Raw genomic sequence first — 23,335 nt, 5'->3', positions numbered from 1 at the left:
ACAAAAGATACCAGGGGGGATAAAAATGGAAATCTTGTGAAAGAATTGTAAAAACAAATCGTTGTAGGCCGTACAACCTTTGCAATAGTACATTAGTCAATTCATTCAAAAGAGAAATCATTTTGCATTGCCGGAAACTCAGCGAAATGTAACTTGACAGCAAGTTTTGGACATGTTTGATAATGGATTAGTTGCCACACTTGGGATTCCTGTTCCTCACTATCGTTTCTAGCGTTGCTCACCGACTTTTTGTGAACGCTCAGACCCGTGGAACATTGCTGAGGAGCACATGTTAGTTGGGCATTTTGCACCAGCGCCACTACCCGAGCTGCCGCATGGTGTGTGGAGAGCGCACAGACAACGTGCCTCTGGCGGGGCCCTCGGCCCCTTCCACATCGATGTCGTCTTCTCAGCTGTCAGCCGCCGCTCTCAATGTGTCCAACCCGTGCATGCGGCAGAACGGCGAACGCTTGCTGACTTTCGTCAATTGGCCTACGCGCATCCCCGTCCGGCCTGAGCAACTCGCCAGGGCAGGATTTTACTATGTCGGTAAGCAAGACGTTCCTTTCAGTGATGGCTCTCTCTTGACAGCGAATCCAAAAGTTTACATAATACGTTTTCTTGACCGGTTCTGGCAGAAAAGTCCTTGTGTAAAAATACGTTTTTTCTTAGTCCAAAATAATTCCTCAATACAGGAGTCTCAAACTCAATTTACTCGGGGCCCGCTGGAGCTATGATCTGTGTAAAGTTGGGCCGACAAAAAAAACTTCGATAAAACGTTTCCACTTTTCTCAAATATATTTTTCTTTTAAATGCCACACAAGATAATATCTCAAAATAAGAAATAAAAACATCAAGAATTAACGTGAAAATCAGATACAAGTTTACTTTGTGCTCACTTCCTTGGCACCCCTTCGGTGGGGAAAAATCAGAAAACAGAATACTAATATTTGCTAACAAATGTGGGAAACTTAAGAGAGGAAAGTGCGGACAGTGCCTTTGACCAAGCCTCTGCAGATGGGACATTTGCGCAGAGATGGCGCACACTCTTTGCAAACCACAAGATGTCCGCACGGGATGAAGACAATGTTGACCTCCTTGTCCATGCACACTTTGCATGTTCGCTCTTCCTGAAGACGCCGCAACTGCTCCTCCATGGGAAGACCCGATAAGTCCTGGCTGGGAGACGCTGCTTCGTTGGATTGAGCTGAAAACAAGACAAGAGTTTTGTACCAATCTTGGGACTGTCGTGTTACAATAGAATGCATTCCTGGACCCAAACTATTTTCAGTTCCTCGACTATTGTTACTGCATTCTTCCGCTACTCATTTAAGGCAGGATGTATATTACAAAGTCCTCTGCTTATGGGAAGTAGGGACCAGTAAAGGTGAGTGTTTGTGGACACCGCAGACAAAGGTGCATATACATTTTTCCCACCCTTACCTTTGGAAATATACACTTTTTTTCCTTGGATTACTTTCAACGGGTACCTGGACTTTGCAGGTCTGCATTAAATGATAAAAAACTATAATTTTCCGTTCATTCAGCCGATTATGAGAATCTAGATGTGTCGCCCCGTGACGGCCAGGTTAGGATCTTGATTCAGCCCCTCCGCTGAAAACAAGTGTTTCAACCTAGTGGATCAAAGGTGCAATATAATATGTCTGATAACTAGCAAGCAACAGAGAAACATTAAATCTATACAAGATCTCACCGTTAAAACTGTTATGCGGCTAATATACCAGTGCGGCTTGTGTATGTAATAAATTCGTCTTCCTCCCGAAATGTAGAGGGTGCGGCTTATAATCGGGTGCGCCTTACAATCCGGAATTTATGGTACTTACTGTATATAATCTCAGCCAAGACAAACTTACATCTACATAATGAAATATTCAAAACGGGGTCAGCTTTATTTGGTTGTGTGTCACAAGTAGTGAATGGTAGGCAGCTTAGTGGGACTTATACGTGAAAAACAGACAGGAAATCAATAGGGCAAACCTAAGGACAGAATTTAGGGTTGAAGTGTACTGAATTTTTCTATTTGTAAAATTATTTTTGCATTATACCATGATTGGGGAAAAAGTAAACTAGCAAAAATACAGTAGCTATTTGTGTGGTTAGAAGCTCAATGACACAATGGATATATAGCGTCTTAGTTTAGTGTTTGTTTGCAAATTCTCAAGATTGCCTAATCAAAAAAATGTAAAAAGGGTTCACCGCTTTTACATATTGGTGTACACCCGGGCCTCAAACATGGTGCCTGCGGACCAATTGCAACCCACATGATGCTCATTTGAGTGCATTTGCTCAAGTGCAGGTCACCCAAAATATTGATTCATTTATTACCACTTCAGGGTGTTTAACTGCCCACTGTTCCAAGATAGCTGGGATGAAATCCAGCACCCTGCAACCTTAGTAAAGATATACGGCACAGAAAATTGGATGGATCTACAGTATGTATTTTTTTCATATTAAGTCTTATTGCTATTTTAAGATTAGAACTTATTTTGTGTATATATTTTTTTAAATATTTGACAACAGTGGAATGTTTTAATAATTCTCAGTTGTAGCTCAACCCAAGTAAATTGAGTTTAAGATCCCTGGTGGACACCTTTTCATTTTGTCGAAATTGGCTTCCATGCGAGTATACAGATTAATTTGTAACTAGATGAAGTAATAATACTCTCCCTTTTGATGTCCGTAATCTGGAGACATTCAATATGGCAGCGCCCCTGTTCAGCTGCGGCTACATCGGCTCGCTACAGTTTTTTACACTTCGGCCATAAGACCCAGTCTTCGACTCAGTTTTGACGGCGCACAAAGTCGGCTCGAACTGCAGATTAATATACGATCGCAGTTTTTTTTTTTTTTGCTGGATATGCGATCATCCAGACATCAAGCGCTCGGTGCTACGACCACTCGGGAGTGTTTATTAGCCACGGACTGCTACGTCAACAAGACCTAGCGGCCTACAAAGCAGCGAAGCAGAGTGGCAAGCCAACGGCGTGACCGGACGAGGAAGCGAGGTTGTCGGGCCGGGCTAACAGCTAGGCTAAAGGCTAAACCCTTCAAAACGTCTCTCCCATCCATTTTCCTCTCCAACGTTCGCTCTCTGGACAATAAACTGGACCATTTAACAACTGGAAGTGGCATCGAACCGCGAGATGACGAACTGCTGCGCTAAAATTCTGAGTAGATGAAGACATGGTTAATCTTATCTATCCCGGCTGACGCTCAAGGAAACTGCGGGTCAGATGTATCAACATTTCGTTCTGTATACACGTGTACACGAAAAAGTGAATCTGGATAACTGTGATGCATTTGAAATGACCTAATTAGTGTTTTTGCAATAACATGCCCAACACTATAGTACACACAACTGATTCCATTTTCAGACAATTTTGATGTACTAGTATAACTGCCATGTTTCTGCAGAATGTGACTTTTGCATCCACTTTGTAATGTTCTCTTTTTATACCCATGAGCTCCCGTAAAAGGTGCACATCATTCTTTTGGATCCAGTTGCGAAAAACTTCAGCGGCTGCGTTGCCTTTTGTGAGAACGAGCTCGATGAGGCGAGCAGTCTGCTGCTGGGGGCTCGTCTGCACCTGGAGGTCGCTGTACTCCTCGGCACCTGAAAACAAATCACACACATTTAATGAACTAACGGACTTTAGAGCGGCACGTTTGCAAATGACTTGCGTTTAAAGGGATTCTAAAATATGTGAGATAACAGTACCTTTTTTGCATTTTATCGATATATATTTCATCGGTATATTCCAATTATCTTTTCACGATAATGCTTTTCAAAGACAAGCCTGTCTTGTCTTTTACTTCCTGAGCCGTGACATAATACAAGTAACACCGGCACTCCTGCAAGCCAGTCACAATTTAACGTAATATCTTGATGATGTGTGTTAATTAGTCAATCTTTTTGAGCGTTTTAATCCAAATTTGGTAGTTTTTGTGGTGAATGCCTAAGTGTTGTGTCACAGGTGGGTGCAGCAGTGGTACAACAAATGGCAAGCAGCCAAAATGGGGCGAACTGGCAAAAATAACACACATAGAGCTAACGGGGACAAACCCAACTTAGACACGGCATGCTAGCCGGCTGCTAAAGAGGGCCAACCGGGATTGATCGGCAGGAAATTATAAGGCTGGCTGACTAAAGACATGCAGGCAGCAGCCAGGCTACCAGGGAACCAACATAAACCGAGCTGGGAAGAAAAAAAACTGACACAGCAGACTAGCGGGGCTAACTTAGACCAAAAAAAACTGGAAGCCTTTGGCAGACCCCCGACACTAACGATGAGCTAACAGGACAATATTATAAAAGAAAGGCCATAATCACCAACCTAAACGTTGGCAAAGGGAAAAGGGAATGCACACTGGAACGGCAGCAGGAAAACTCATCTCATGCAGCTTTTGGAGATCAAGCCAGATAACTGGCATAAAACGGTCACAAGTCCCCCACTGACACGGTAAGCAAAGTTACAATATCTCCAAGCAGAAATAAGCTGTATGCAATCGCTGTTCACTACAATAGTCGTCTGTTTTGGACATGTGTCGTATGTTGTTTCAACGAGACGCACCATTGTTAAGAGTCTTTTCTGTGTCCGGTAACGTCACATCTGTAGCAAAAAGATGCCAAATGGAGCAACTTTGAGAACGCCATGAGGAATATTTTGCAACATATCTTCATGTTCGTCGGGAGGAACACTACAAGTTCTGTGCATAATTGAACTAAAAAATTTGGTCTTTTATAACGCATTTTAAGGTCAATTGGAAATAAGGAAAACATGAAGGATGATTAGTAGGGGTGGGCATATGGACCAAAATATCAATACAAGGCAAGTACGTGGATCATATTGATACTATTGACCTGTCATTGATACTTCAACTCCACCATTTCCCTTAAAGCGCCACATCTGCATTTAGATAGCACAGCCCCTTCTTTCTAACCCAGTAATAATTGCTGATCATGACATTTTCAGGCAAAGGTACCAAATAGGTATCGATCACTATGTATTTACAATACCCAAATTCCTAGTATAACCCACCTTTAATGAATACCCAATCCTGCCGGAATCCCCTTTTTTTTCTAGATTTGAACACAAAAGCGTGTCAACCTACTGAGGACATTTTGCTCCCGGAGATGTTCCAAGACAGGCTCGACGCTCTTAAGCCGCAGCACCAGAGCGGCCTGATGTCGCTTGATGAAGGTGAAGCCATCTGAAACACGCAGTACAAACACATTTTAAAGTAAAACACTCAAAGCGACGCCCGTAAATGCTTCTCATTGACGTACCTGACGCCATGGCCTCAGCCATCATCTCCCGCTCCTCCTCCCTCTTCTGGTCCTCGGCGCTGAGAAGGTCTGAGACCAGTTCTTGGACGGTGCGGTAATTTTCGCCGCTGCTGAGAATTTTGCTCTGCACCGTCTGCTTGACCAGGCTGCGGTCAAAGCCCATCTCCAAAGCTGACTTGATGACCGGCGTGTTCATCATCACAGCGTCTTCACAACGCTCGTCACCCGGGCCCAAGTACACGACTGGGGAGCCCAAGGAAAATCATTAACCCTAGTCAGGTCAGATTTATTTGTATAGTACAGGGGTCAGAAACCTATGGCTTGTGAGCCATATAGATGTACATATGGCTCAGAGATAAAAATTATACTCATGCAAATGTCATCAGTAGCATTCCAATTCTGATGTTGCATGCATAGCTGTCATAGCGCGATGAGATAAAATGGTTTGATCCAAAAAATAAAGAGCATACGCCCCTCTATACTATACAGCAGGGGTTTAAAACCTTTTTTGACCCAAAGAGCCATAAAAACCAAAAGCAAATGCAAAATGCATATCTTTTTGAAAGAGCCACAAAGTACAACAAAAACTGCTCTCCAGACAAAAGCGAATTCCTCAGAACATTTTATTTCACTGTGCAACGTTAGATTATTTGATCAAATCTATGAAACAATAATTATGCCAAAGCCTGTGTCCCATAAAATTATTATTAAGAGGGTAGAGGCTTACTTTGACTGTCATCTTTGTCCCATGCAATGGTTTCAAAACAAGGTGCTAGCAAAGTTCTTTTGTAAAACTCACAAAATACTGCAAACGAGGATACCAACGTATTTACCTTCAGTGCAGACGTGCTGGGCAATGGAGAAAGAATGTGCACGCGCTTTGTATAGCTCCAACCATTACTACTGTTCACCCAGTCAAATTTCACTACGTTCTTTGCTAGAGCTTTTGAGTTAAAGCTTGTTTTGTGGCTTTTCATCATAAAGTGTCTCACAATGAATATAACTTGTTTAATTAGCTCCAATATAAAGAGTAATTAGCAATTTACGGCCAAAACAGGGTCCGTTGGTGAGACACCTCGACTATAACCAGTAGTTATAATTGTTTCCTATATACTGTAAAACTGACTATGAACCGCAACTTTTTTACTAAACTTTCAACCCGGCGGCTTATGCAAAAAATGCTGATAATTTATGCATTTTTTCTAGCTGCCCCCAGGGGCACCAGAGGAGTAAAGGTAAGAGAGAGAAACTTCAAATACATGTCCTTCAAAAAAAAAGCATTTTGTGATAAAGTTCATTATCAAACAAAAAGACACAAAGATAAATTTCTGAGCGAATAGTCTGTTCCCAGAGTGCTGCATCATGGCACCTCAGTGGGAAGAAAAAAGGTGTGGCAAAAAACGTTGCACAACCAGAAGAGGTAACCGAATTCTGAGGGAAATTGTGGAGAATGGCCGATTCTAGGGTTTGGGGGACATGAGGAAGCAGTGGACTGAGTCTGGAGTAGAAGCATCCAGAGCCAAAGTGCACAGGCGTGTGAAGGAAGTGGGCTAAATTCCCAGGTCAAGCCACTTACCAGTACCAGAAACACAAGCAGAAACGGCTGACCTGGGCGACAGAAGCAACACTGTACTGTTGCTCAAAGTACTTTTTTAGGATAAACCCAAATTTTACATGCCCTTTTGAAATCAAGGTGCCAGAATCTAGAGAAAGACTCTCAAAAAGGTAATGCCAAAATGCCTGAAGTCCAGTCTCAAGTACCCAGTCAGTGATAGTCTGCGGTGCTGTCAACTGCTGGTGTACTGGGTTTTATCAAGGGCGGCGTCAATGCAGCTTGCTATCAGGAGATTTTGGAGAACTTCATGCTTTTATCTCCTGAAAAGCAGAAGATTTTGGAGGACTTCATGCTTGTATCTGCTGGAAAGCTTTATGGGAGATGAAGATTTTATTTTTTCATCAAGACCTGAACCCTGCTCATAGTGCCAAAACCACTGGTAAATGGTTTACTGATAATGGAGTTACTGAGCACAATTGGCCTGTCAACTCTCGTGACCAGAACCACATAGAAAATCTGTAGGATAATGTGAAGAGGAAGTTGAGAGACACCAGACTCAACACTGTAGATGAGGTTGAGGCCGCTATTGAAGCATCCATAGCAGTGGCACAATCTGATTGCCTCCATAACACGCCGCATTAAACAGTCATTTCGGCAAAAGGATTTCCGACTGAGTATTGAGTAAGTAACTGAACAATTATTTGAAGGTTGATTTTAAAAATATTAAAGCCATTTAAGTTAAAAATGGCCAAGGGACGTCATGGTGAGTTACCTCGGTTTTATAGTTTTTGGGTATCTTGTTTGAGACTGATCGTGATATTTCTCAGATGGGTATATTTTAAAATCGCGTTTATGTCTTGTATCCCAAAAGTTTAAGCTTTCCAATGATATGTGGCATGACATTGTACAGGCATGTAAATGTTGATCAAAAGTCGTTGTAATTTCAGGATTTTTTTTTTTTATAAGATTTTCTCTCTCACAGTTGACATGCACTTATGCTGAAAATTTCAGACCCCTCCATGATTTTAAGTGGGAAAAATAGCAGATGTATATATGACACACACACACACACACACACACACACACACACACACACACAAAAAATGATTTGGAACGCTCATTAACCTTATTTTAGACACATTTTCGACTTTTATTTGAGTGGAGTAGGAACATACCCGGTGGATCCACAAATTCTCTGGAGTTGTTGTCCCCATTTGGCAGAAGCTTTTGGGAAACAAGAGATAAGTTGTTTTTTTCTTTTGCTGACAAATGATTTGAAACGTTTGTCTTGTTAAGCAAACCTGCTCAAAGAGGCGAGGGAAGCGTGCTTGAATCTGGTGCACAAATTCTTGGCCTTTCTCCTGCAGCAAATACTCACACCTGAACCACAAAAAAATAACAGCATGTTTGTCAACAACAGTCAGTTATTTAAAAAAATAAAATAAAAATTAAGCTTTATTACCGAGGAAACCATTTGGCGTGCTCCACCCACGGGTCATCCCCCGACTCCCAGCAACGCAAGCCTCCGTCACAGCAGAAACATTTCACGTCATCGTTTCGACCTAGGCATACAAATAAGTTTGGTTATTTTAAAAAAGCATTTATTGTTTTTTTAAGAGGCATACTGCATGTTCTCAGGAAGTTAACAATTTTTATTTTAACCCCGTTAAGACCCAGCATTATATTACAAAAAAAATGCTGTTTCTAAAAAGTGGTAGAGATGTTTTTTTTACATTACCTTACCATAAATTTTGGACTCGAGAGCACACCCGATTAAAAGCCGCACACGTAAATCAACTGCTGCCAAATGTCAACCTTAAGACTTAATCAACCATGGAAATAAATTAATTAACGTCCATTTCTTACATTTATAAAAATCAGCGGAAAATGTTAACTAGCGCAGCTGTCAATCTTTAATTGGCATTAACAAACACAGGTGTGCGACAAAAACATTCTCAAAATAAAGGTCAATATACTGTCCTGACTAAAATTCTGCCATACAATCACACAGCTGTACGCATTCTGAACCATGCGACTTATCTTTAACTTTCCCATCCCATGCGCATATGACAAATCAATAGAGGAGACCCAAAAATTGCTACTACTTTATTGATAAAAAAAAAAAAAATCATTATACATACGTAGCTCAGGAGGTAAAGCGCTCATCTTGGGACCGAAAGGTCGATTCCAATGTTGAAGAGTCCTTGGCAAAGACACTGAACCCCTCTATTGCCGCTATCGGGGTGTGAGTGTGTGTTTATGGGTAAGTGTGAAGAACATTAAAAAGGGCTTTATAAGTAAAGAACATTTACTTTCTCACAAATAGTGTCAGTCAGCTGATCGAATATTTTAGTGTGGCAGCAGGTGACAATTCTGTATATTTTACCTATCAGGCCAAAAACTGATGTCACATTAGGCACTTATCGGTTCGATAACTGTCAGGCCAATAATTATTGTCTACCTATCCTTAGTTGGTGACTAGTGACTGTATGTTAAATGATCTTATTATATTTAGTAGTAGCAATCCATGGTCTCCTCTCCATCACTTTGTCATGTGCGCAGGGGATGTAAGAGATTAGGGTCAGTCGCTTGGCTGAGTTACAGTGCTTGTACTGACTTTTATGATTGTACAGGTGTTCTGAATTTTAGTCAGTACATAGAGTTTGGTTTTGAGTAGGTTTTTGTCCCACTGGTGTGTATATGGAAAGAAAAAATAATAATATTGACTGCAGTGCTAATTATCTTGGATTGACGAGGACACAGTCCACAAATGGTTGTTAATCGAGGCACAATGTGTTATTTTTCTGCACAAGTAATTTAGATGACAAGGCATTTAGCTATCGAAGGGAGTTTTAGTTACTCCCGCCTTTTAACGACACTTAATTGAATTTCTTCATTTTAAAATTCAGACCACTGGGCAGACATCGATTCATCACTCACTTCGCCGATTGATTTTCACGTTAATTCTTGATGTTTTTATTTCTTATTTTGAGATCTTATCTTGTGTGGCATTTAAAAGAAAAATATATTTGAGAAAAGTGGAAACGTTTTATCGAAGTTTTTTTTGTCGGCCCAACTTTACACAGATCATAGCTCCGGCGGGCCCCGAGTAAATTGAGTTTGAGACTCCTGTATTGAGGAATTATTTTGGACTAAGAAAAAACGTATTTTTACACAAGGACTTTTCTGCCAGAACCGGTCAAGAAAACGTATTATGTAAACTTTTGGATTCGCTGTCAAGAGAGAGCCATCACTGAAAGGAACGTCTTGCTTACCGACATAGTAAAATCCTGCCCTGGCGAGTTGCTCAGGCCGGACGGGGATGCGCGTAGGCCAATTGACGAAAGTCAGCAAGCGTTCGCCGTTCTGCCGCATGCACGGGTTGGACACATTGAGAGCGGCGGCTGACAGCTGAGAAGACGACATCGATGTGGAAGGGGCCGAGGGCCCCGCCAGAGGCACGTTGTCTGTGCGCTCTCCACGCACCATGCGGCAGCTCGGGTAGTGGCGCTGGTGTTCTGATGCCGCACGATCGCCCGGCTCCCAGTTGCTCAGCTGTCAATGGCATATTTAATTGAAATTGGCTGTTTGGTTACTGATAAACACCTACAGAAATACTTTTACATGTGAGCCACTCATGATAAAAGAAATTTAAGATTTTTGGACAAAAGACATGCAGGACATTAGGGCTACAGCGATTAGTCGACATTGTCGATAAAAATCGGTAATAGAAATAGTCAATGAATTCCATTGTTGACAATCGTCGCCAGACACGTTTTCACATGATTAGAATCTCTGTTTGGTCACTTATAAGCAAAAGCATATCTATATTAAGAGAAAACCACTAGAGGGAGAGTATTTTTCCTGCCATAGAGATCTGATCCCGTGTTTTTTTGATCCCATCCTGTCTCCTGTGCTCCGGAGATGAGCAGCAGGGGAGAGGGATGAAGCCAGGGAAAGAACACATTTTGATGGAAAGAGCCACCCTGAACAGCCACCGGGTACGCAACACCTCCACAATTCCTTCCAAGCGGGGTTTTTAAGTTGTTTTATTATCATATTATGTATCAACTACTGTACTTTTGTGGTCAACTGCTATTTGAATGTGTTTTTAGTAATGGGTAAGATGTGTTTTAAAGCAAATTAAGGTTAGCCTGGATGATGTTGGTAGGCCAAGAAATGATTCATTGGTTTTCAGTTATTTCTTATGGAGATAATTATAATAGCAGAAGATAATATACAACCAATTTTAAATACAAGCAGGACCAGGGAATGAATTAATCTTCTACATCGAGGTATCACTGTATTAAAAGTACCAGTGTACCTGGCCACTACAGCAAAAGCAGGCTACATGGTCGCCCTGGCCCAGGTAGTAGAAGCCGGCCTTGGCCAGCTCAGCAGGTGTGACGACGGACAAAGTCCAAGAGTGAAACGAGTCCAAGCGGTCTTGCTCTCGCCGCATTGCTGGGTTGTTACAGGCCAGTCGCTGGTGCGACATGTCCTCAACGCTGCGCGAGCTGAGCGGACTGGAGGGTGGCAGCGGTCCCGAGAAGCCCATGTTTAAGTAGCCAGCCTGTTCTTCGCCTGGGACACCCGCCGGGTTTGGAGCAGCTGGGCCTGGGCCTGGAAGCTACAGTTAATAAATTGTTTGCAATTAATTTCACCCATTTAAGAGAGAGAATGCATTGTCACTTTTCTAGCACTGGGATCATGGGGAATCTCTTACCACTAAGAACAGAAGCGCATCTTTGTAATTTAGTTACACCTCCACATTGTTATATGGCGATCCCTGCTATCTGGAATCCGAATATTGAGGTCTTGTTGAATGTATATGATATTGAATAAAAAAGGTTTATCTGACTACAATGTGTGTGTTCTTAACTAAATCAGTAATTCTATCATCAAATCAACAAAGCATTAATTAACATACAAGTATAGCGGCCTATAGTATAATGAAACAGTTTTATCGTTTATCCCTCATAAAATTAAAACAAAAGTGACGCGCCCCCTTTTGGAAGTTGATGAAATTACATTTGGCCGTTTAGCTATCCCTATGGCAGGGGTGTCCAAACTTTTCAGAGAGATCTTTAATGAGCTCACCCTCTGTGAAAGGTTTGCAATGTTTGGCGATTAGCATTGCCAACCTTGTAGCTCGCCTTTGTAGCATTCTCATTTGACTCACAAGGTCACGTAAAAAAGCACTTCTGTGTCGTTAAAATAGCTTTCAGTTGCTTCACCTTTTCACAGCGTTTTTTTCCAGCTTTATGTAGGCGGCATGTTTTGTCTGTCAGTGCTTCTTGGTATTATATTTTTTGAAAACAGCCACAGTATCTTGTTAAATTCAGCAGACGCAGAAAGAGGGACACAAAATAACCATCGATCAATTCGAGAAAAGCAGGAAGCCTATCACACAAATTTTACTTGATGTCTAAACACCCCCCCATTTTTTATTGTATTGATTGTATTGTATTAATATTTTTTTTAATTATTATTTTTTTTTCTGTTGTTCCTTCTGTTATTTATGGGTGTGTCAAGTGTATGTTTTGTGTTTGTGTTTATGTATGATGGTGGAATCAAACCTCTGTCAAAATTTGTGTGAGACATAAATAAATACAGTAAATTCCGGACTATAGAGCGCACCTGATTATAAGCCGCACCCACCACATTTTCAGAGGAAAACCGATTTCGTACATACACAAGCCGCACCTGTATATAAGCCGCATGTGCCCACGTTAAAAAATTGTAACACAAACATTACATTTATCCAGACCTGACTTCAAGTCGCGCGGTTGAAACTAAATGTCCTTCATTGAAGTACACAGTCCAAAAATCACAGCCGGCAAAATGAACAGAAAATGATACCGGTACTTAAGGTTTGATGCAGACCTGCAGAGTCCGGGTACCCGTTGAAACTAATCAAAGGAAAAAAAGTCTATATTTCCAAAGGTAAGGGTGGGAAAAATTTATATCCACTTTTGTCCACCGCGACAACAGGTCTCACTCACCTTTACCCCACTTCCTGTCAGCCCGTGTTTGCTACGCCCCTCTTTTTTAATTCGCAAAACATATCAGAATAAGTGTCTTGAATAAACACATTACAAAAATATACAGGTGCAAATACATATTATACATGGGTTACACATATTTACAAAGAAAGACGGTAAACCGAGAGAGTTTTCAAAGCTTTAATAATAATAATAATAATATAACTTTCATCCCAAACGGTGCCTGACAGGGCAGTTAATGGTAGCACCACGCTTGCAACACAGTAAACGGGTCTGTTAAAAAAACATACCGTACTTGTAAAAATCACGGTAAACCGTTCTTATCTTCCTCCTTACAACTGAAGCCATCGAAGTCGTCTTTCTCAGTGTCGGAAAGAAACGGTGTCATATAGACGTCGTCCCACGCTCCCGCAGTCTCACTCTTCTCCTCTTCGTCACGGCTTTTTGGAACCCGTTGGTGATGGTGGATTTTTTTATCCTGCCCCACGCCGTCAGGATCCACTGGCAGACTTGCGAAAAAGCCTTTCGCATGCGGCCAGTTTTAGTGAAAGATTTCTCGCCGCAAGTCAAACCAAGAAGTTGCAGTCTTCCTCGGCGCATATATTCCACCGGTCTAAATCTTACCTTTGGTAGTCGAGCGCCGCTGGCAGCCGTTTGAAAAATTACATAAATTGGCCGCATCACTGAATAAGCCGCAGGGTATAAAGTTTGGGGAAAAAGTAGCGGCTTATAGTCTGGAATTTACGGTAAATGTTTTTAGGTACAATTTACAGTAGTTTTTTTTGTAAAACGAATGCTTGAACGTTTAAAAACAATAGGAAAGCAGTGAATACTGAAAATCGATCCTTACCGGTGCAGCGGCAGCAACACGTAGTGGTGAAAATGCAGAGTGCGACGAAGAGAGCAGGTTTGCGGCAGAAGGCAGACTCTGAACAAAAGAGCAAGAAGGTGACAGTTGCCGGTGCTTTTCCGCAGGACAGTCGCCTGCCACCCAGCCCTCTGTTGTCACGTTGCACCGGAAACACTGCACACAGTCGCCAACGCCCGTATAAAACCAGCCAGCGCGCGCCAGGCTGCGTTCGCTGATGGCCGACGCCGGGAAACGGGCGAAGGTGGAGATGCGGAACAGCTCTGTTGGACCAAACCGGGAAAAACAGCCATTGAATTGAATTGTCTTTATTTGTCATTGATAGCAGCGTTGTGAAACAAGTAGTCAACCAGATTGGACATGACCAGTGTAGCATGAAAATAGTGAAAGTAAGAAAATACCTGCCTCAGGTAGAGTCCAAACTCCAACACAAACCAATCCAAAGATTAAAAAAAGTTTTTGGGCTTGAGTTTTAATAAATCCACATTCTTGCACAGGCATAATGAATGAGCAGACTGTGGCTGCATTGATGACATAAGCTAGCAGATGGTCGCAGAGAGTAACAAAGTTACACATTTTGTAAAGCTCCTTTCACAAAACTTTAAATTTGTCCTGAGATAATCATGCTTAACCTTTATGTACGTATATTTTTATATAATAGATAGTTTGAAATAATACTATGTACGAAATGTGTTTATTGTGTTTTAATATTTTACAATTCCAAAGGTGAATTCACAGGATGCCAGTTTGTTATTTTGACTATTATTGCTGACTGTTGTTCGTTATTTTAACAATTACATTATTGTTGCTATCGGCCAATCGTATTGCTGTTCTTTGACTATAACACATTTTAAGGCGGATCTGGTATTGCAACCTTGAAGGTGTAATAAAAAGAAAGGGCTCCGGGGAGGGCCTTTAGAACAGTTTGGACTTTCTTATCTGATGGCTTCACTCCCTGTCAAGTTAAATCATGTTTATTCGTAGAACCCTTAACCACAAAGTCTCAAAGGGCTCTACAGACTACAGACCATTATTACATCCCTGATCTAAAGCCTCAGACTTTCTTCACCACCATAAAGAACTGCACAAGACTTTGAAATACATTACAATACATCACCCTATGTCCTCCTTAAAAGTTCAAAACCTGTCTTCGTCTTATTTTGAGTGTCTACTCAACTTTAAACTACCGTATTTTCCGCACTATAATGCCCACCGGGTTATAGGGCGCACCCCCAAAAAAGAATTTTTGGTCGTAAATTTTCCATACATAAGACGCACCGGATTATAAGGCGCTACAATGGGAACGTTGACAAAACAGTCAGATAGTTCAGTCAAACTTATTACCCCCTTAACATTCCGAAAGCAAAGAAGCAAATACGTGTCACAGACATGTACGGAAACAGTGTCTGTACGATGTCACTCAAATGCATCGTTCCAAATATCATTCGGAAGGTTAAGGTCTTGGGATTCAAGAAATGCCAACCATTCCTTAGTTTCTATTTTCTTTTTCGCTCGCAACTTTACTGTGCATATGACAATAAACACTTGGAATTGAGTTGAATTCACTCAACTCATCACAGAAACATCAAGATTGTTCTAAACAAGACACCGGGAAAACATATAGCTGGAGTAGCTCACCAAAGTCGTTGCGTTCAACAATAATGTGCAACCATGGTCCTCTTATATCCGTGAGTGTAGTAAATCCAGGAGAGTAAAATATTTACAAATACAGAATAATAAAAAATGTTTCTCTATGCCGTGCAACCCAACCTGTGATTCACATTCATCTTTTTCGGCCAATTGCAGACTTGGTTTCGCCCCTTTAGCCTATGCGAGCCTGTAAATGATAAAAAGGATCCGCCCTCTTTACCTCCGAATAACTTGCCAATAGTGATCGATTCAAATAATGATTGACACATTGGCTGGGAAATGAAACGCCGGCATATGTATCCCAGCCTACACCGCGGACCACATCGCCTACGAGGAAAAATCTAGTCGGCGGCTGCTTGCATTAGTTGTGAGACCTTGCGACTTAATATTGATCCATATATAAGGCGCACTGTATTATAAGGCACATGGTCAGCTTTTGAAAAAAATAAAGGCTTTTAGGTGTGCCTTATAGTGCGGAAAATACGGTAAATACTTTCAAAGAAAAAGTGGCATTTTCAAGATAATACGTGATTTGTGTATATTTTAAAGGATAAAATTTTTTTTTTAAAATGTGATTTAACTCAACAAATAAATTAATTCCCAATTTAAAAAAAATGATATGGGGATAGACAATGGGTAATGACGTAGCATTTTTATGTTTTTACGTAACTCGGTGTAAGTATTTTTGTGACAAAAAAGTTGGGCCTTGAAAGCAGTAGGAATTCAATTCAAGATATAAGCAGGTCGGGAAGGAATATTTTTATTATTAAATGACAATTTTAAGCACGGTCAAATCTTATTCTTGATGAAGTTTGATTTTCTTTGAAGTGTATTTAGATGGTATGATGTTGGAAAACGATTTTGTATGACGTGGGGGAAAACGTTTTTCAACAATCACAAAAATTAACATATTTTGCCTTTATGAAGTCAATATTTTCACTTTCGGGAGATCAAGAACCAAAATGTCTTATTGGAAGTCTTAGAAAGTAACAAAAAGCTGAATACCTGAAGAGTTGTCATACTGCAGGTCAGGTGGCGGTCCGCTACGACAAAGGCCCATCAGATACGAGTTGTTCTTCAGTTGAATTAGAGTTTCCATGTTTTGGGATGAGGAAAATTAGTAGGACATGGGAGGTGCCCCTTGGAGGGGGAGATGTTTGAGATGGCTAAATCACACTCACACAGAAAAACCCACCGATACAAAGAAAAATGAAAGGAACTAATCAGAACCACTATCCATTCTCACCTACATGAAATAGTGAATTCTAGGGGGGATGCAAAAGAGAGGGGGAAATCAGCCTGGATCTATGAGAGCATTCAATAAATTTGCCATGCACATGTTTTAACTTTTTCTCAACTTTTTTTGTGTTTTGCACGGACAGTACGTGTTAAAAGTTTTGGCTATTGGTTTTCCAAAAGAGACATTAAACTGTATATTTCTACTACTACAGTAGTTAAAATTTGCATGAAAATTGGTTTCCCTGTATTTTGTCCTGTGTTTAACTTGACTGCTGTTATTTCTAAAACACTAAAAGGAGAACAAGAACTAAGTTGACATTTTTAGAAAAAAATATATACACATATTGTTATTAATTTGATAAAAGCTGACACACACACACACACACACACACACAACCAAAATCTCAAACCTCTCCCCCTCGTTTAGGGCATCTCCTTTTGTGGGCCTAGCCTTCCATTGAGAGCGGAAAACCCAGGGTGGAAAAAAATGTGTAAATGAAAAAAAACAACAGAAATTCCTATTCTTTTGATCTTTACAGCACCTGGATGATTAAAAAAACACAGTAAACATCAATTATTAAACTGCATCTTCACATTATTACAGTTATCAATACATGCTATTGTAATTATGTATGTATAAGCAGATAAATGAGCCAGAATTCTGACTTATTTTAATTAAATTGATTGCTCCAAAGCAGAATGTATCTATCTTTAAATATTGGAGACGGGTTATCCTTTGCTTTGTTTTAAAACTTATTTTAATTTCTATTTTTTGTGTGTTTTTCAGAGGATCTGTGTCTGAATTGGTTAAAATAGAACTGGAAATATTTGGGCTTTTTTGCACTTTATCATTTATTTATAGCACGGAAGAGTTCATATTTTGAATTTCTTCCTTTTTTGTTTTGCATTTCTAGGGATTTTGTGTTGTTGTTCGACTTTAAATCTGTGTGTTAAAACCTAAAATTGTTTTGTATTTTGCAAAACGTGTTGTACATCTGCAAATATTTTAATTCATAGTTCATGTGTTTTTCAGAAACTCCGGCAAAACATATGAAATAAATAAATACTAGATCATTTGGTGCATAATGTTTTATTAATCTTGATAATCTCTCATTAAAAAAATCAAAAATTCCAATGAGCCATAATGATAAGCCTCCAGAGCAGGCATGTCGGCGTCATTTTCACGCACTTTATTTTCCTTCATTTATTGTGTTGTCTATAGAGTCAGACTGCCAGGAAACATGGCAATCGCAACAAGTTCAAGCATTTTCAAGCACTTCACCAATACTCAAGCATTTGAAAACCACATTAAAATATAAATTTAAAAATAATTTTATATATAATGGCCAAAGCAAACCAATGCTCTTTTCATGAGTACATCTGGCTATGAGATAAAAATCACTATTTTGACGCATTTAGTGCAAAACAGTGTTTCCCTCCTAGGGGAAAGAGCGGTGTAATGCTTATCTTCCTTTAAGGCTAGTAAACAGAAATGTCATTAGGAATTTTTCTGTGTGTCTTATCGAGATGCATCAAAATGAGTGTGAGGTCCTCTTTTTACCGTTTTCTGGATATTCTTTCAAGCGTAAACTTGGCGCATTGATGAAAAAATGATAAATGATCCACAATACAGCACGGCAGCGCAGTGGTTACCGCTTGTGCGGCACAGTTCATGTCATGGGAACCTCCTGCGTGGGTTCAAATCCAGCTCCAGACTTCCTGTGCTGAGTTTGTATGTTCTCCCCGTGTTTGTGTGGGTTTCCTCCGGGCACTCCGGTTTCCTCCCACATTCCAAAAACATACATTTAAGGTGAATTGGTCGGTCCAAAATTGTCCCTAGGTGTGAATGAGCGAGTGAGTTGTCTGTCCCCGTGTGCCCTGCGATTGGTTTGCAACCAGTTCAGGGTGTCCCCTGCCCACAGCCCCCCCGCGACCCTAATGAGGATAAGCGGTACGGCTAATGAGATGAGATCCACAATAAACTTGAGAGGACTTTGAAGATTTCAAACATGCCCAAAGATTAGTAGGTAGGAAATGGAATGGAGAACAAATAATGACCACTCCATTCCCAAGGTTAGTACTGAGACGACCATAACTGAAGGTAAATACTTCTTAGTTGCAGTATTTAGTGACATTTTTACAAACCAACTCTGGGCATAACTTGTTTTGAGCCCACCACTTATGTGTTAATGAATGTTATTCATGCTGTCCACTCCCTAATAAAGTCCAAACATTCAAATGCTGTTCATTGCTTGTCTATGTGTTGTCGACCACCCACACTTCGACCCTCAATTTTGGGGCCACCAGGGGTCGAGGATGTCCGAGTAATTCTCCAAGTGCAGATCATATGTAATATGCTTAAAAGGCAGCCCTTTGTGTTGGGATAAACATGTCATTATCATTTTTATTTTTACTTTATATATTTTATCATTCATTTTCATATTTTGCTCTTTGTATTTTTCTCCATGTTAACCTTTTAGCGTCTGACTGTTTAATGCCAATTTTGTTTGCATTGATGCAAGGTTCAATATAAAATGATTACAAATAAGATAGGCTGCGAACCAAATCAAGAACAAATGTCCACTTCTCAAATTTATCGAGGGAAAGGATTGTGCCATTTAAAACAAAGAGATTAGACTATATTCACCCTTTTTCAAAAAACGAAAATGACCAGCAAAACCAAAACTAAGTATATATTTGCATATATGCCTACATCGCATATAAACAACACCCTAAAACTACTTTAAAATAGCCATATACTAAAATAAATCAAAAATATTAATGAAGTACTAAACATTGATTATTTAATTATGTAGTTTACAAAACTTTAGTGGGCGCTCTACACTATTTTACTTTAGTTTTGTAGGTAGTAATGTTTGAACATATTAGATCATCCATCCATTATCTGCACCGCGTATCCTCAGTAGGGTCGCGGGGGTGCTGGAGCCCATCCCAGCTATCTTCGGGAAGTGGGCAGGGGACATCAAGTTTAGGGATATTGTGAGCTTGAGGAACTTTTAAAAACTCTGTTATTATTTATATTTTATGTTGATAATGTCTGTGTATTGTCTGTACAGCCCTTTGTGTCTTCTTGTGATTAAAGGCAACACAAAAACACATGACTTGACTTGACATTATTAACAACAAATATTATATTAAAATGAACTTCAAGAATCTTTGATGCGATGCGCTCCTCGGCTCGAATCTCTGAAGCATGTGCAGTGTATTTTAGATGAGTGGTTGATGAACCGCGGGTTGGAGTGTGTGTTGGTGACAAAAGCAGTGAAGTTTAAAATTCCGCAAAGCTGATGTACCATGAGACTGATTCGGGAAATGATTCGCTAGCTTTGAGTGTAGTTCGAAATAAAAGCTGTAAAGAAATGCCCCCATAGTTGAAAGTGCCTTTCAGTACTGGGAATCTAAGAAATATGCACTTCAAAATCCTTACAAACTTGCTATCACACATCTATGCACCCCTGCGTTATACAGTCGTGTGCAAAAGTTTGGGCACCCCTGATCGTTTAAGATTTTCCTTTATAAATCATAGGTTGTTTGGATCAGCAATTTCAGTTACATATATCATATAGCAGACAAACAGTGATCTGAGAAATGAAATGAGGTTCATAGGATTTACAGAAAGTGTGCAATAATTACTTGAACAAAAGTAGAGAGGTGAATAAATTTGGGAACCCCAAAAGAAAAATTACATCCATATTTAGTAGATCCTACTTTTGCAGAAATAACAGCCTCTAAACGCTTCCTATAGCTTCCAATGAGGGTGTGGATTCTGGTTGAAGGTATTTTCATACATTCGTCTTGAAAAAGAACTTCACTTCAGTCAGGTTTCCGAGCATGGACAGCCCGCTTAAATCACACCACAGCTAATCAATTATATTCAGGTCTGGGGACTGAGATGACCATTCCAGAACATTAAACTTGATCCTCTTGCACGAATGCCTTAGTAGAATTTGAGCAGTGATTGGGGTCGTTGTCCTGTTGAAGTATCCAGCCCCGGCGCAACTTCAGCTTTGTTGTTTGCAAGAATCTGCTGATACTGACTGGAATCCATGCAACCTTCAACTTTAACAAGATTGCCAATACCATCACTGGCCACACAGCCCCACAACATGATGGAACCACCACCAAATTTTACTGTGGGTAGCAAGTGCATTTGTCTTGGAATGCTGTGTTCTTCTTCCGCCATGCATACCGTCCCTTGTTATGTCCAAATAACTCAATTTTAAGTTAATCAGTCCACAGCACCTTATTCCAAAATGAAGATGGCTTGTTGAAATGTTCTTTAGCATACCTCAAGTGACTCGGTTTGTGGCACGTGCGCAGAAAAGGCTTCTGCCGCATTACTCTCACATAAAATAACTCCTTGTGCAAAGTGCCCTGAATAGTTGAACGATGCGCAGAGACATCATCTGCAGCAAGATCATGTTATAGGTGTTTTGGACCTGGTCTGTGGGTTGAGTTTGACTGTTCTCACCATCCTTCGCCTCTGCATTTCTGAGATTTTTCTTGGCCTGTCACTAGAACTGTGCCTATAGGTCTTCCATTTCCTCACTATGTCTCACAGTGGAAACTGAACGCTGAAATCTCTGAGCTAGCTTTTTGTATCCTTCCCCTAAACCACGATGTTGAACAATCTTTGTTTTCAGGTCATTTGAGAGGTGTTCTGAGGCTCCCATGTTGCCACTCTTAAGAGAAGATGCAAAGAGGAAAACAATGTGAAACTGTCCACCTTAAATACCATTTCTTATGATTGGATTCACCTGTGTATGTAGGTCAAGGGTCAAGGAGCTTACAAAACAAATGTTGTGTTCCAATAATTAGTGCTAAAGGTATTCAAATCAATAAAACAACAAGGGTGCCCAAATTTATGCACCTGCCAACTTTTGTTTAAGTAATCATTGCACACTTTCTGTAAATCCTATGAACTTAATTTCACTTCTCAGATATCACTGTGTCTGCTATATGCTATATTAAACAGAAATTGCTGATCCGAACAACCAATGATTTATAAAGGATAATCTTGCGTTTGAGCAGGGGTGCCCAAACTTTTGCCTACGACTGTATGTACCACGTGAAAGAGATTTTTATGGGCAGGTGAAATTCTGTACGAAAAAGAAACTGCCTTAAAAAAGCTCCGAAAAAGACTATTGTTAAAAAAAAAAAAAGAATAATCACTTACCTCCTATTTCACTTTTACACTTGCTGCATAAGAACAAGATAACAATACAAAACATAATACACTGTCTCTTGATACATTCTTCAAATATATGGTTTTGTATTCGGAGTCTATTTTACACCCCATTTTTATCGCATGCACCAAGCATGTTATAAACTTTTCAGTCCATATGACGGCGTAGTCAAAATGAATCATCTTGAACCCCCTTATATCTGTGTGGAGCATTTCCCAGCAGGGCTTCACTGCTTTATGGGGGTTGATTTTGCCATCACTGGTCTTAACTGTGGAAGGTCGACAAATTTAAAGTTTAATATTTGTTGACATGGCGCTCAGGCAACATTATTATTAATATTTCATATATTTTATCAAGTCAGATTGAAACTTTTGTATAGAGAGTGTGTTTGAGTTTAATTTTGTCTTTATAAAACATAAAAGGTGTGGCTCAAAAAGGTCAAAATTAAACCAGCTGCTTGACGTGAACCCACCAAAATGTTACACGAAAACCGCTGATGAAGATTCAAGAATTAGGAAAAATAGACGGAGAAAATATCCAATCTAACGATAATTATTGGTTGTCGTTAAAAAAAAAACAGTTGTCGTTTCTTTGATGAATCATAGAGCTTTCTGTTTTAACGAGTCGATACATAACGTTATATAAATAATGTAGTATGGTCTTTAAAATAAATATAGTTATAAAAGAACAAATTAAATCATTTTAAGCAAGCACGTTTGATGTATATTAAAAAACGGCCTGCTAACGCTACTGGTGCCCGCAAGCACGCTCGATTTATCGAAGTGAGAAAAGAAATGCGCATTAAGGATTCCATTAGTCAGAAGCTAGTACAACCATAATATATTTTAACAAATTCCACACCGCACAAAAATATTTTTAAACCCGTACTCACGGTTAATTGATTGTTCGGTGACGGAAAGTCCCGGGGTGATCACTTCCGCCCGGTTTGGTCAATAGCCTACCTACTTCCGCGTTCACAAAACTAAAACCACTGTCATACAGTACTTCGAATTTTAAAATATTCTGGGATAAAATAAAATTACTACATTTTGTGCAGGTTTGGGGAGTAACAGAATACATGGAACAGCAAAAATGATGTTGGCAGGCTGTTTGGATTTATTTTCATTTAGTTTCTGTCGCATTTTATGTTAGTTTTGCCGGAGATCAAAGAGCTCAAAGCCAGGAGAGAAAGCTTACCACGTGTTGTGAGTCATAATTTTATCAATATTTAGTTTTTCATATTTAGTGTCTTTTAGCAAATTTGGTATTGGAGTAATCCAAAAGTAATTGAAAGTAATCAAGTTAAAGTAACCCTACCCAACCCTGCATATACATACACACATACATACATACACACACGTACATATACACACATACATGTATATATATATATATATATATATATATATATATATATATATATATATTTATATATATATACATATACATACATACACATATATATATATATATATATATATATACATACATATACATACACCC

At 39.9% G+C, this 23,335-nt stretch overlaps 1 protein-coding gene across 2 annotated transcripts; it reads right to left on the bottom strand.

Moving 5' to 3' along the window:
* Positions 1-78: 78 nt before the first annotated feature.
* birc2 (baculoviral IAP repeat containing 2) lies at positions 79-22,857 on the bottom strand. 2 transcript variants are annotated; one of them, XM_088320608.1, is made up of 13 exons: positions 22,725-22,857; positions 17,036-17,167; positions 16,392-16,461; positions 13,719-13,999; positions 11,188-11,493; positions 10,139-10,418; positions 8,326-8,425; positions 8,165-8,243; positions 8,039-8,087; positions 5,309-5,551; positions 5,134-5,232; positions 3,479-3,634; positions 79-1,207 (listed from the first exon to the last, which is right to left on the bottom strand). In XM_088320608.1, the coding sequence occupies exons 3-13, from the start codon at positions 16,444-16,446 to the stop codon at positions 972-974; spliced, it is 1,884 nt and encodes a 627-aa protein (XP_088176734.1). In that variant the 5' UTR covers positions 16,447-16,461; positions 17,036-17,167; positions 22,725-22,857; the 3' UTR covers positions 79-971. The 2 variants fall into 2 exon arrangements, with proteins under 2 accessions (XP_088176734.1, XP_088176732.1); XM_088320606.1 differs by having other exon boundaries at positions 16,392-17,167.
* Between the last annotated feature and the right edge of the window lie 478 nt (positions 22,858-23,335).

Source organism: Urocampus carinirostris, chromosome 17, assembly GCF_059441175.1.
Source record: "Urocampus carinirostris isolate Australia breed hairy pipefish chromosome 17, RoL_Ucar_1.0, whole genome shotgun sequence".
NCBI classification, from domain to species: domain Eukaryota; kingdom Metazoa; phylum Chordata; class Actinopteri; order Syngnathiformes; family Syngnathidae; genus Urocampus; species Urocampus carinirostris.
The sequence above is the reverse complement of the archived record's forward strand: the minus strand, read 5'-3'. Positions and strand labels throughout refer to the sequence as shown.